At 42.9% G+C, this 15,391-nt stretch overlaps 1 protein-coding gene across 1 annotated transcript in view; it reads left to right on the top strand.

Moving 5' to 3' along the window:
* The window catches only part of OTOL1 (otolin 1), a 35,397-nt gene extending 24,062 nt beyond the window's left edge, over positions 1 to 11,335 (top strand). Inside the window, exon 4 of the mRNA XM_073674816.1 lies at positions 10,434 to 11,335. Coding sequence (XP_073530917.1) covers positions 10,434 to 11,335 — 902 coding nt within the window. The remainder of the gene's footprint in view (positions 1 to 10,433) is intronic.
* Positions 11,336 to 15,391: the final 4,056 nt, after the last annotated feature.

Raw genomic sequence — 15,391 nt, forward strand, 5'->3', positions numbered from 1 at the left:
GAAATTCAACCTCTTAGCTTTCTCATGGCTAGGAGGAAATGGTCTTTTACTTGTCCACATCTGAGGGACCGAGGGCTGGCTATTGTGCTTAGACGGGGTTGATAAGGGTGTCCCCGGCAAACTGCCGGTCTGTGAGGAAGATGCAGGCGGACATGTTAGGTTGCCTTGACCCAAAGGTGGTGCTATCGATGTCGGACAGCGCTCAACACCAGCTGGTGTTACCACCTCCAAAGAAAATGATGACCTGCCAATCACGATGGCTGTTGCGGGTAAAGAGGTGGCAGGTCTGTGCCCCAAAACAGGTGTGACTGCTGTCCCCCCAGTCACAGAGGATGAAGAGGCCGCGGATGCACAAGATATGGCAGACGGTGGTTGGCCCGGCCGGCTAGGCCGCATTGTACCACACTGAGCTTCCCACTGCAACTTATGCTTCATGTCCATGTGCCGGTTCATGCATGAAGTACTCAAACTATGTATTTTTTGGCCTCTACTTAGCTTTTGCTGACAAATGTTACAGATAACACGAGTTGGGTCATCTTTATCGATCTGAAAAAATGCCCAGGCTATGCAAGGCTTAGCACCCATGCGACCTGAAGAGCCACCACGACTTGTGGTGAGAGGCAGAGTTGTGTTTGAGGATGCAGTTGTTGACGTGCTTCCAGTACTGTCTCTGTCCAGGAAGGCGCATCCTGACCTCATCGTCACTAGCATCTTCCTCCACCTCCTCTGCTGACCTCATCTCTTGGCTGACTGTGGGTTGACAGTAAGTGGGATCTCCAACCTCATCATCATCACCCTGTGCGCTATCACACCCGTCGTCCTCAGAGCCAACCTGTTCCTGCCCTGACAAAAAACTAAAGTTGTCGCTCCAATCAGGTATTTGAGTCTTATCATCGTCTTCCTCATTGTCTCCACCAACAGGAGTTACAGTTTGGGAATGAGGGTCTACATTATGGTCAGAACCTTCTGCGTCTGGTCCTGGATCCGACTCATAAAGATTCTGGGCATCAGTGCAGATCATTTCCTCGTCTGGATTCACAGAAGTGCTGGAGTCGACCTCTGATTCCCAGGCTATAGTATGAGTAAACAGCTCTGCAGACTCAACCATCTGTTCTACCTCATACTCAGACGGGCAGCTGGAGATTTGGGAGCTGTGAGGAAGCAAGTGCGATTGGGGTGACACCTTTGAGGACTGGAGTATTTGTGATGTTGAAGTTGATGTGGAGGAGAGCCCACTTAAAGGAGCACTTGATATCCGTTGAAGCACCTGCTGTTTTTGTGCCTCATCTGGAATTTGTAGCGATTGGCGTGGCCGTAAGAAAGGGATCTTATCACATTGTCCGCTAAAAGAAGTAGACATTTTAGTTTGGCTGGAAGATGGTCTTTCTTCTGCAGATGTTACTGTTGCTTTAACACCTACCCCACGGACACAACCTTTTTTCCCCTTCCCAACACGCCTATTCCCCTTTCCACCAGCAGCAGGCCTTTTTCCACTCATTTTGGTGGTTAACTAATTCACAACTCTGGAGTTGTTTGCACAAAAAAACAATGGATGGGAACCGAGCAGAGCTGAGTGGCCAAACTGTGGTATTAGGCCAAAACTATTGGCTGGGTTAGATGCAGAAAAAAATTATATTCAATTTGCAACCTGATGGAGGTCTGTATAGATGGACTAATAGAACAAGTCCCACACACAGCTAGAAGGCCAAATATTTTTTCAGAGGTAGATGCAGAAAAAAATTATATTCAGTTTGCAACCTTATGGAGGTCAGTATAGATGGACTAATAGAACAAGTCCCACACACAGCTAGAAGGCCAAATATTTTGTCAGAGGTAGATGCAGAAAAAAATTATATTCAGTTTGCAACCTTATGGAGGTCAGTATAGATGGACTAATACAACAAGTCCCACACACAGCTAGAAGCCCAATATTTTTTCAGAGGTAGATGCAGAAAAAGATATATTCAGTTTGCAACCTGATGGAGGTCTGTATAGATGGATTAATAGAACAAGTCCCACACACAGCTAGAAGCCCAATATTTTTTCAGAGTTAGATGCAGAAAAAAATATATTCAGTTTGCAACCTGATGGAGGTCTGTATAGATGGATTAATAGAACAAGTCCCACACACAGCTAGAAGCCCAATATTTTTTCAGAGGTAGATGAAGAAAAAAATATATGCAGTTTGCAACCTGATGGAGGTCAGTATAGATGGACTAGTACAACAAGTCCCACACACAGCTAGAAGCCCAATATTTTTTCAGAGCTAGATGCAGAAAAAAATTATATTCAATTTGCAACCTGATGGAGGTCAGTATAGATGGACTAATAGAACAAGTCCCACACACAGCTAGAAGGCCAAATATTTTTTCAGAGTTAGATGCAGAAAAAAATTATATTCAGTTTGCCACCTTATGGAGGTCAGTATAGATGGACTAATAGAACAAGTCCCACACACAGCTAGAAGGCCAAATATTTTTTCAGAGGTAGATGCAGAAAAAAATTATATTCAGTTTGCAACCTTATGGAGGTCAGTATAGATGGACTAATAGAACAAGTCCCACACACAGCTAGAAGGCCAAATATTTTTTCAGAGGTAGATGCAGAAAAAAATTATATTCAGTTTGCAACCTTATGGAGGTCAGTATAGATGGACTAATAGAACAAGTCCCACACACAGCTAGAAGGCCAAATATTTTGTCAGAGGTAGATGCAGAAAAAAATTATATTCAGTTTGCAACCTTATGGAGGTCAGTATAGATGGACTAATAGAACAAGTCCCACACACAGCTAGAAGGCCAAATATTTTTTCAGAGGTAGATGCAGAAAAAAATTATATTCAGTTTGCAACCTTATGGAGGTCAGTATAGATGGACTAATAGAACAAGTCCCACACACAGCTAGAAGGCCAAATATTTTTTCAGAGGTAGATGCAGAAAAAAATATATTCAGTTTGCAACCTGATGGAGGTCTGTATAGATGGATTAATAGAACAAGTCCCACACACAGCTAGAAGCCCAATATTTTTTCAGAGGTAGATGAAGAAAAAAATATATGCAGTTTGCAACCTGATGGAGGTCAGTATAGATGGACTAGTACAACAAGTCCCACACACAGCTAGAAGCCCAATATTTTTTCAGAGCTAGATGCAGAAAAAAATTATATTCAATTTGCAACCTGATGGAGGTCAGTATAGATGGACTAATAGAATGATGCTATGCCCAAAAGATTTTACTTCACTAGGTGCAGTAAAAAAATTGGTATTCTATACACAGGTGGTATATCTTGCAACACAGATAGACTACTCCACTGACTAACACACTCTGCAATAGGCCAGAAAGGATTAGCTTTGCTAGATTCAGCCAAATGCTGTGAAAAAAACTTGCACAGCACTGGCACAGACCTGCCTGGCAAAAACTGATAGGAACTGATGTAACCTAGTCCTGAAAAGGACTCCAATTACAATTAGTCTTTACTCCCACAATCTATCTATTTAAGAGCACAGACCTGCCTGATAAAAGTCGTAGGAAATGCTGTAACCTAGTCCTTAAAAGGACTGCAATCACAACTATTCCCTACTCCCAAGCTATCTGTAGATTTGTGCGAAAATTGGCTTGAAATTAACAAGGTATAGAGCACACAGCAACAGCGGTGCCGTCTAACACGCAGCTGCAGCAGTGAGAAAATGGTGTCGACGGGGAAAATGGCTTGGTCTTATAGGGCAAGGACATGTGACATACACTGCCAATGACACATGCCCTTGCTTGTGTGAAAAAAAGCACTTCGCTCTGTGTGTGTGACGCGCCCCCTGGGCCATGTTCAGGGGAAACCCGGAGCCGGATCTGGGTAGGGGTAGTAGTCCTTGTGGCGGTGACCCGGTCCGTGCCCAGGGTGTCAAACTAAGTGGCAGTCTATGGCAGTAGATGTTAACTTGATCGACTACGCCACCCGTTGAGTGCGGCTTTGAAGCCGCCGCTGCAGAACAGTCCACTGAGGCCAGGTGTATAAGGATGTGCAGCGTGGTGGTATAACCCCCAACGGGAGGGGTATGGCCTCAGGGCAGCAGGTGAAGATGATGGGGGTTGTGACGGTCAGTAAGAAGAGTCAGAGTCAGGAGATGCAGTTTCAGGGGTTTTACTCACAAGTGTTCTCTCAGTCACTCTGGCCTTGAGTGACCACCCGAGCCGTGCTGCGTCCACCAGGTCCTGGACTCGGCTAACCCCCAGGCAGTTCTGAAGCGTGGTCCTGAGCTCCCTTCTCTCTCTCTGTCTCTGGCCGTTCCCACCAGGGATCCACCTTTGGCCGGCTCCCTCGGGTCTCTTAGTGGTCAAACCTCCTCTGGGTTCCCTGACCCTATGCTTGGTGTGCCTTTCTGGTGGATTTGGTGAGGGTCGTGGCAAATCTTGACCACGACCTCCGGTTCCTGGCTGAGGATAAGTGGCCTCCACCAGTTCGGGTTCCGGTACCCGTGTCCGCCAACCCTTCACCCTTTCTGGTCTGTTTCTGGGTTCTTGGGGTTCCCTCTGTCTTTCTCTCTGGGTCCTTCTTTCTCCTCTCTCCTCTGCAGGCTTGGCTCTGGAGCTGGGCCCAGCCGGAGCCACAGCTCCCTGTCAGCCCTCCTGGCTGAACTCTTCTCCTCTTCTCCTCCTGCCTGAACTGAACCCTGATCTAAGATGGTGCCCACCTTATATACCTCCCTCTATGTGTGAGCCCAGGTGACTAGCACCCAATGAGCTCCTAGCTTTACCCAGACTACTCCCCCTATCTGCCCCTACACTACTGGGATGTTCCACCCCCCTCCCACTCCAGCCAGGGACAGACGCTGTCGTACCTGCACATATACTGGTGGGAGTACCGTAGTTCTGTCCCCCGGAAATGGGATGTATGTAGTGCATGCAGCCTACTGAGCTCAGTCCCACACTCCATCCTTACCCGGGAGTGGAATACCACACCTCTGGAGTGAGGTGCAATACCCCTGTAGCAGCCGAGTCCTCAGGGTGCTACATGTGCGCTGCTGATAGGCTGACAGATTGCACCTCCCCACTGCAAATGCGGGAAAGAGAAAAAAAAAATGGAGATCTTCATTGTTCCTGCAGAGATCCATCCCCTGCCCCTCCCCCCACCCCGCTGTACACTCAAACTGCGTATTAACATTAATTTTCATCATTACTGAGAAAAAATCCAGTTATGATTTTGGTGCACGAACAGTTATCGAACATAACCTCGAACAGCCGAATTTTTCTCAAATTGTTCGTGTTCGCCGAACGGCTCGAACACCGCCCAAAACAGCTCGAATTTGAGATTGGCGAACAGTTCGAGTAGAACAACGCTGATCTCTATTTATAAGGCCTGAGAAGAGAGGAGATGGATGGAGACCAAGCAGGTGGGAAGGTGTATATAAATGATTGCCCACACCATGATGCACTGATCGCCTTGGCTTGGTTTGAAGAGTCATTCTGTGCTAACAGATTCCAATTAACATATCTAATATATATAATCATCTTATCCCGTCTGTCTGTCCTTCTGTCCAGGAAATCCCGCGTCGCTGATTGGTCCGGCCGCAGCCAATCAGCGACGCGGGATTTCAGAAAAAGATGGCGGCCGTTAGCGGCTCATCTGCCGCACGGAGGTCAGCTGCGATGCAGCCGGGAGATGACCCCGACCGGCGGCGCCGCTGCCCTCCATGAGGCTACTGTCGGGAGATCAACGGCCGCTGATCTCCCGAAGGCAAGTGTGAAGGGAGGACTGGAAAGCGGCGCTGCCGGTCGGGATACTTCTGCTGGCTGTGACCAATCAGCGATTTTGGCACCAAATTGAAACACCGCTCTGCTGATAGCTCCCGGTCGGCCGCATACATATTCTAGAATACCCGATGCGTTAGAATCGGGCCACCATCTAGTGTCATATAAAGCAAGTACTTATAGGGCATATATTACCAAAGTAAATGTTTGCGCAATTAGAAATAGACAATACAATTGCCACAAACCATATAAGTAAATAAAGCCTGTATAATGCAAGTCACAGATTAGCAATATACAACTTTATCCTACTAGTACAAATATACAATAAAAATCTCCTTTCTATGTTAGCTCCTGTATCAATAGGAGTGCAAACATTTTTTCATGCCATTTAAAACTAATAAGCTAGATTTCCTTCTTTCCCTTGTTCCTTTCTTTTATGTATCATTGTAGTAAATAGTAGTTATGTTTATGTTTTGTTCACTTTGAAAAATTCAATAAAGATATTAATAAAAAAACAAGTAATGTTCACAATGTCCAGCAGATTTTCAATTAATACTCAGCGGTTGCTCAATAAAAAGGATGGGATCGCATCTATTTAGACTGCAATCACGGTTTCGTGCTCACACTTATTCAAAGTGTGTATTAAATACCTGGTATATGGCTGTGTGTTGTTGAGTCCAGTTAGTTCATTGTGTGGTATCGCGGTACCCGTTCTACTGCTGCTAAATAAGACAGTTGTCGTGTGGCAGTAGATTTGTTCCATTGTGGGTACTGAGTTAGGGGATATAATACATTGCATTGTAAATTGTACTTTCCTGCCATCTACTGGCCAATGTGTGCATATGAAAGCTAAGTGATTATTCTCCTCACAACAAGCTGCCATAGAAATGGCTGGGAGGAGCCTCCCAGCTCAGGGCACACACTGATTGAGCACTGGTACAAACCAGTTGGGGGCGGTTCAAGCGAGACACTATTCCCTCAGAGAAGAGTTCTTCAATGCCAGTCCACGCTGGGGGGTCATTTTTCCTCACATAACCTCCTTCACAAAAAGCGTGAAGCGTCTTCCAATCAGGAGAGATAACGCTGCACATGGGCTCTCCTGCATGCTGGTTATCCTGTTTTGCTTCCAGCCAGGACCAGATACACGTGGCTGCCACACCACCAACTTTGTTTAAACCTACCCCCTGAGAGAGGGAGCAGTGGGCTAAAAACTGAGTACAGCCATACTTTAGTGTATTTCCACAGAGAGCCAATCTGTGAAGGTCCCTCCATCATTGTAATATTTCTTGCATATAGCATTTCCTCTACTAGCAAGTGAAGAGAACTCTGCTCCAGCTGCCCTGAGAGGCCATAACCTCGTTTGTCTCATGAGGAGAAAACCATTACTTTCATATGCACAATATACTGTGAACTTTGCCTGTAAGAGAGACTGTACCCCGTTACCTCCTTCAGTAAAATTGTTATGTTTACAAGTTCACCTGCATGTCTGGCTGCTTGAGATTGCACAAACATCACGGGCACTCCAAAACCTGCACCCAGACACCACAGTTACAGAAGTGCCCCCGCCCGGGGGGTCCTATACCATCCACAAGTGCCAACTCCCGTCTTTGAAATTGTTGTGGACACAAGGGAAGTGTTGAGGGGTCTAGTGACCCACTTCAGCTACTTTGACATCATTATCTGCTGCCAGTGAGACTACATACCCCAGCTGGACCTTCTGCAATGTCTGGCGCCTCCCCAGTGGCCCACCACAATTGCATGTTCTCGCTGTGTTTCTGACAAATAGGTGGTCCATAATGTGAGGTGTAGCAGGGCTTTTCAAAACTAAGTGCAAAGTATGCCGCCTATTGCGTCCTAAAAAAAAAAAAGAAAGGATTTTTTAAAGGTGATGAAAAATTTAGCATTCTGGACCATATTACATGTGGCACCAAGGGGGTAATTTATTGCATCGAGTGCCCTTGTAACAAGAGATATGTTGGCAAGACCAAACGCCCAATGAACATACGCATAAATTAACATCTACGTAATAAAAAGAGAAAATATGGGAATCATGCTTTATCTAAACATTATGCTATGAAGCATGGGGGTATACTATAGGGCACTAAATTGTGGGCAATACAAAAAGTAGAAGAAAACTGGTGAGACAGCGATTATGTTAAACGTATGTCACAGGTGGAAAGCTGGTGGATATTTTAATTAGACACATTAAAACCTAAAGTTTAAACAGCGAGATTGAGTTTTTTGCCTTACAGTGAATTATCCAAGGATCTACTTGTGGCTGGATATGGGAGCTATATATTGGGTTAAAATCACCTAATGGATGTATTCATGAGGGAGAAAATGTAGTTTCCGAAACATGTTGCATTGAAGCCCAAATCACTCCAGGAGTTGTAGCAGTAACGTGACGTCACACTACGCTCTACTCCACCAATGATTGAATCTACTTTGATCTCAAATGATCAGCGCTTCCATCGGATGTTCGCCGCTGTCCGGGGCGCCACCACAGACTGGCAGATCCAGATCCTGAACTGCCGTTTTGAGAAGCCCTGCTACACCTTACATTACGGACCACCTATTTGTCAGAAACACACCGGGATCGTGAATGAACTAACTGGATTCGACAACACACAATCAGGTAGCAAGTAATAAATACACACTATGAAACTATGACTGCAGGCTGAATAAGTGTGAGCGCGAAACCGTGACTGCAGTCTAAATAGACCATCCTCTTAATTGTGCAACTGCTGAGAATTAATTGAAAATCTGCTGGACATTGTGCACATTACTTGGTTTTAGATGGAATTAAAATAATAAAAAAAAATGTTTGCTCTCCTATAGATATAGGAGTTAACAAAGAAAGGGTTTTTATTGTATATTTGTACTAGCAGGCTAAAGTTGTATATTGTTAATCTGTGACTTGCATTACATAGGGCTTATTTACTGGTGGCAATTGTATTGTCTACTTCTAATAGTGCGAACACTTACTTTGTTAATATAATTATTCTAATTAGCGACAGTAGGATTTGTCACACAGTTTGCTACTTAGGGAGTAGGGAGTTTTTAGCGCCATTGTGGATAATATTATAGTAACATATAGGGGTTGCCCACCTTATCTCTTTAGTGCAACTTTCCACAGAAACGAAACAGCACTTCTGTCCATAAAGTGTCGCTGTACGAGCAACTTGTGACAAGACCTGTCCATCAGCCTGAGTTAATAGAAAATCAGATTTGTTTTATCAAATTGGGGTTCATTTCTATACATTATTCCACCTGACAGTTCTCAGATCAGATTAAGAGAAATATCAGCTGCGCTATATTCCACAATCATAGTGCAGCATTACGGTAATAGGCACCCTCCACAAAAATTTGATAATTTGACAGCACACCGGTATTAAAACTTTACCTCAATGTACGTTACAACGGAATAGCACTTCATACTGACATATTGTAACATACTGTACATTTATATTTATATTAATCTCATGGCCTCTTCAGCTGAGTAAGTATTCTAGAAATTCACCAAGGCCACCAGGGAAATAAAGGGTCTGTCAAATGGATCCAGAAAGATTATACAATTTGTGACATATGTATTACAGTTACTGTTAGAAATAGAAGTCACAATTCCAGTGTGAACAGTGTTTTACTTCAGTCCAGATTTAAAGCATTACCCATAAACAAACTAAATAGAGTAAGAGCTGTATGGTAAGTACTAGAAAAGAAAAATGGTCTGTGTCAATATGAGTATCTTCATATTTATAATGATTTGAAATCAGGTAACCTCCTTGTGGAGAGTGCTAAGCCGGCGTAAGGAGACTTATAGAGCATGCAATACTGGAAAATTAAATATTAAAATGTCTTCTTCAGAGAGTAAGAGGACAGGAACTCTAGCACCACCTATTGGGGGTACTAAAAGTCCATATTGACCCTTTTACAAGTTTTGACACATGACTTAGGATAAAAAGCCCAATCAGACCCTCTATTTGGAGACACATGTTTTAGGGTGTTTGCCCCTCATTAGTGTAAAGCTGGGGGTCTGATTTGGCTAAGTAAGATTGAGAGGCCCCTGTCAGAGCTCCTGTTTTGTACTGATGCTGGTCAAACACCCTGAAACAAGTTTATGAAAATGGAGTGTCTCTCTTGGCTTTTTATGCTAAGTCAGGCGGCAAGGCTCGTTGAAGAGTCAGCATTGAAATTCAGGATTGCTATCCCCAATAGGTTTAACTAAAGTTCTAGTCTTCTTCCTCTCTAAAGAGGATACTTGCATAGTCTATAAGTTCCTTATGCCAGTTTGGCACTCCACTCTCCGCAAGGAGGAATGTTTTCCCTTAGACCCTCAGTTAAAGGCCTCTCACTAAGCCAAATCAGACCTCCTGCTTTGCAGTGATGTGGGGCAAACACCCCAAAACATGTGTCTGCAAACCGAGTGTTTGGTTTGGCTTTTTATCCTAAGTCGTGTAGCAAGGTTCATTAAAGGATCAATATTAACTTTTAGGATTGCTGCCCACAATAGGTGAAACTAGAGTTTCAGTCAACTTCCTCTCTGAAGAGGATATGTGCAAATCAGGTAAGAAATGGGGCGTCACTGCCTATTCTTAGTAATATACTCAAAAGCACAAGTATTTATTTGATACTTCCTGTCTATTGAACTTCATAGTAATAAAACAACTAATGTTGGCTTTTTCACTTTTCTAGGTGAGATTGGACCTAAAGGTGAAAAGGGAAACCTTGGACTTGCTGGTATGAAAGGACAAAAAGGAAACAAAGGCGACATATGTGAAAACGGCACAAAAGGCGACAGAGGAGAAAAAGGAGAGCAGGGCATAAATGGCATTGATGGGGAAAAAGGAGACAGGGGTGAAATAGGGGATATAGGTGAGAAGGGGAATTATGGAGATACTGGAGAAAAAGGAGATATAGGAGAAACTGGAGAAAGGGGTTTAAAGGGAGACAAGGGTATTAAGGGTGATGCTGGGCTAAATGGCATGAATGGTTTTCAAGGAGAAATTGGAGAAAAGGGAGAACCAGGACAAAAGGGGGATAAAGGGGAAATTGGCCCTCCTGGTTTAATAGGCTCAACAGGTCCAAAGGGAAATTTTGGCTTGAAAGGGGTTAGAGGCCTTCCAGGGAAAAAAGGATCCAGAGGCCTCAAAGGATCTAAAGGAGATAATCATAAACCCACAAGATCGGCTTTCACTGTAGGTCTATCAAAACCTTTCCCTGCCCCTAATGCTCCTGTTAAATTTGATAGAATATTGTACAATGAGCAAGATGAATACAACCCTACGACTGGTAAATTTAACTGTACAATCTCTGGAACCTATGTGTTTGCATTTCACGTGACGGTCAGGGGACGGCCAGCAAGGATTAGTATTGTTGCTCAAAATAAAAAGATGTTTAAGAGCCGTGAAACTCTCTATGGCCAGGAGATAGACCAGGCCTCAGCGATGCTGGTCCTGAGGTTAAATGTTGGGGACCAGGTTTGGTTAGAGGTTTCCCGGGATTGGAATGGTATTTACGTGAGTAATGATGATGACAGCATATTTACAGGATTTCTGCTATATCCAGATGACACTGTTGAAACACAGTTAACATAATCTGATTAAATATGATCAGGATAAGGATTATAATCTGGCGCATGTTTTTGGATACATTTTAGTTTAATTTAATTTAAACATGATAATTTCCTTATATCTAAATTTAACATTGATTTCTTATGACCCAGTAATTAATTAAGGAAATTCGAACATTCCCTTCTTTCTATTAGGGATGCAAATCTCAAGTATCCATTGAATCAACATATAAGCTGTGCGTTTTTCAGTTTTATTTTTCCAATCAAGTAATTCTGCTGTGAATAGAACAAATGTATAGCTGTAAATAAATTTTCACTATATCTCAAATTCTATATACAACTAATTATATTGGAACAATAAACATTTGGAAAGAAGTGTAAGAACATTTGTCATTCGTTACCAAATTAAAATATTAATGAATTCTTATCACTTTCTATCAACTCATATAGCACTTGTGTGTTGTATAAAGTGCTTTTTGCTATCTGTAAAGGAAGAGATTCTCATGTTGCAAAATTATAAGGGAGAGCCATAATTTACCATCAGCAGTCATCGAATTTGTATGAAGGCACAAAAGTTTTTACACATGGATTTTGTGTACTCTCATCAGTGGCATAACATAGCTTGCCAGCACCTTGGGCAAAGAAAGTATTTTACACAACTTAACCGGTGGACCATTACCACTCCGCCAGTCTCTTCTACTAGCCCAGTTCTTAAACACCTTATTCGCCAAGCACATGTATTGTATTTTAAGAAAGTACAGATGTAATTAAGAGAAGGCTAAGCTCACATTTCGGTACTTTCCATTTGTCTGATCTGTTCAGAGCACCCAACAAAATTCATGTGCAACTGTATCAATTTGTATCAGTTATGTGCCAGTCTTTAGAATGGAAGAAATAGTTCAAAATATGGGTCTTTTTTCAGTTCTAAAAACAGAGACAAAATGGAATCCAGATGGACAAGTGGGTCACTTCTACTTTCATTTTCATCATTATTGAAACAGATCATTTTTGCACATGAATATCATTTGTCTGTTCCTCTAAATTGAACAGACAAATAAATTGAAAGCCCGCCCCTGCCTCCTGCCCAACACCTATCTACTCACATTTCTAACCAGCCTGCCTGCATATATTAATATACTAAGAAAAGCGATTATTGACTGCATTTGATGTTAATTCTCAGTGTGCCCTGGGCTTGGATAAAGGGTTATCCGACCATGCTCGAGTCCTAACCGAATATCTTTGGTGTGCTCAGAAAATATGTTCGCATTGCTGCGGCTGCATTCTTCATGGCTGTTTGACAGCCGCAACACATGCAGCCATATTTTCCAAGCACGGCAAAGATACTCAGTTAAGACTTGAGCGTGGTCGGATAACCCCTTATCCAAGCACGCTTGTGCAACACTGGTACCTACCATAGACAGATTATAATGAGGGCAATCTGAGCTACCGCTCGGGGCCCAAGGCTGTGGTAGAGCCCATGGCCAGATAGCCTTTATCAGTGCTGCTTATCATCAGCAGGGAGGGTTCATGTGGCTCCACTGTCTGTAATACAGAGACAGAGCGTAGCTGCAGCCCATCACCTTCTTTATGACTCAGCCGGAGCAATGATGTCATCGCGTCATTTACCATATATTTTCGAGCAAGAAGAGAAAATAAGCAGAGCTACCGGGAATTGCCAGGAGAGGTGATTTTTTTTCTTTAAAGTGAATGAATTGGGGTGCGGGAGATGGATGAGAGCACAGTATGTTATAGTAAATTGGGATGGGTGAGAGCACAATATGTTATAATGAATTGGGATGGTGGATGGGTGGAGCAAAATATATTATAATGAATTGGGATGGGGAATGGATGAGAGAACAGTATGTTATAATGAACTATTATGGGGGATGGGTGAGAGCACAGTATGCTATAATGAGTTTTGGTTGGGGGATGGGTGAGAACACAGTAAGTTATAATGAATTGGGATGGGGAAGGGTGAGAGCACAGTATGTTATAATGAATTGGGATGGGTGAGAGCACAGTATGTTATAATGAATTAGGATGGCGGATGGGTGAGAGAACAGTATGGTATAATAAATTGGAATGGGGATGAGTGAGAACACAGTATATTATAATGAATTGGGATGGGGATATGTGAGAGCACAATACAGTTCATTATAATGAATTGGGATGGGTGAGAGTACAGTATGATATAATGAATTGGGATGGGGATGGGTGAGCGCACAGTATATTATGAATTGGGATGGGGGATGGGTGAGAAGATATTACATTATAATGAATTGGGATGGGGTGTAAAAGAGGACATTGCATACTGAATTGAGATTATGCAATTATAATGAATTGAGGGGTATGGAATTATAATGAATTGGGGTTATGTCATTTTAGTTTTGAGGTATATAATTAGAATGAATTTGGGAGAGGGCATGTAATTATAATGAATTCGGGGAGTGGGAGGAGCACTGTGGGGGGGTTGAGGATGCAGGAGAGTGACTAGTAACGAATTGGGGACAAGAGCACAGTGGCTAATTAAGTGGGCTGCTTTAGCATGAATGAAGATAGTGCTTGCTCGTGGCCAATCACTCAGTCACTGATCATGTATGCTACTAGTAGAAGGAGAACTTGCTGGTCGTTCAGTGAGGATTTTCTAGTGGCTGGTTCTGTTTTTCTGGATCTTATTGACCATGTATGGGGCAGCAATATACAGTGGTGTGAAAAAGTGTTTGCCCCCTTCCTGATTTTTTATTCTTTGCATGTTTGTCACACTTAAATGTTTCAGATCACAAAACAAATTCAAACATTACACAAAGATAACACAAGTAAACACAAAATGCAGTTTTTAAATGAAGGTCTTTACTATAAAGGGAAAATGACATCCAAACCTACAGGGCCATGTGTGAAAAACTGATTGCCCCCTAAACCTTATAACTGGTTGGGCCACCCTTAGCAGCAACAACTGCAATCAAGCGTTTGCGATAATTGGCAATGAGTCTTTTACAACTCTATGGAGGGATTTTGGCCCACTCATCTTTGCAAAATTGTTGTAATTCAGCCACATTGGAAGGTTTCCAAGCATGAACTGCCTTTTTAATGTCACGCCACAGCATCTCAATCGGATTAATGTTAGGATTTTGACTAGGCCACTCCAAAGTCTTAATTTTGTTTCTCTTAAGCCATTCAGAGGTGGACTTGATGGTGTGTTTTGGATCATTGTCCTGCTGCATAACCTAAGTGCGTTTCAGCTTGAGGTCACGAACAGATGGACGGACATTCTCCTTCAGGATTTTTTGGTAGACAGCAGAATTCATGGTTCCATTTACCACAGCAAGTCTTCCAGGTCCTGAAGCAGCAAAACAGCCCCTGACCATCACACTACCACCACAATATTTTACAGTTGGTATGATGTTCCTTTTCTGAAATACTGTATTACTTGTATGCCAGATGTAATGGGACATGCAGCTTCCAAAAAGTTTAACTTTTGTCTCATCAGTCCACAGAGTATTGTCCCAAAAGTTTTGGTGATCATCAAGATGTTTTCTGGCAAAACTGAGACGAGCCATTATTTTCTATTTGCTCAGCAGTGGTTTTCGTCTTGGAACTCTGCCGTGAATGCTATTTTTGCCCAGTCTCTTTCTTATGGTGGAGTAATGGACACTGACCTTAACTGAGGCAAGTGAGGCCTGCAGTTCATTGGTTGTTGTTGTGGGGTCTTTTTTGACCTCTTGGATGAGTCATCGCTGCACTCTTGGGGTAATTTTTGTCTGCCGGCTACTCCTTGGAAGGTTCACCACTGTTCCATGTTTTCGCCCTTTGTGAATAATTTCTCTCACTGTGTTTCGCTGGAGTCCCAAAGCTTTAGAAATGGCTTTATAACCTTTTCCAGTAAGATAGATCTCAATTACTTTGATTCTCATTTGTTCCTGTATTTCTTTGGATCGCAGCTTTTGATGATCTTTTGGTCTACTTCACTTTGTCAGGCAGGTCCTATTTAAGTGATTTCTTGATTGAGAACAGGTGCGGCAGTAATCAGGCCTGTGTGTGGCTAGAGAAATTTATCTCAGCTCCCTAAAGATGTGATAAACCA

Source organism: Phyllobates terribilis, unplaced genomic scaffold (assembly GCF_046119375.1).
Source record: "Phyllobates terribilis strain yellow unplaced genomic scaffold, ASM4611937v1 Scaffold_3__8_contigs__length_932513732, whole genome shotgun sequence".
In the NCBI taxonomy this organism is placed as follows: Eukaryota; Metazoa; Chordata; class Amphibia; order Anura; family Dendrobatidae; genus Phyllobates; species Phyllobates terribilis.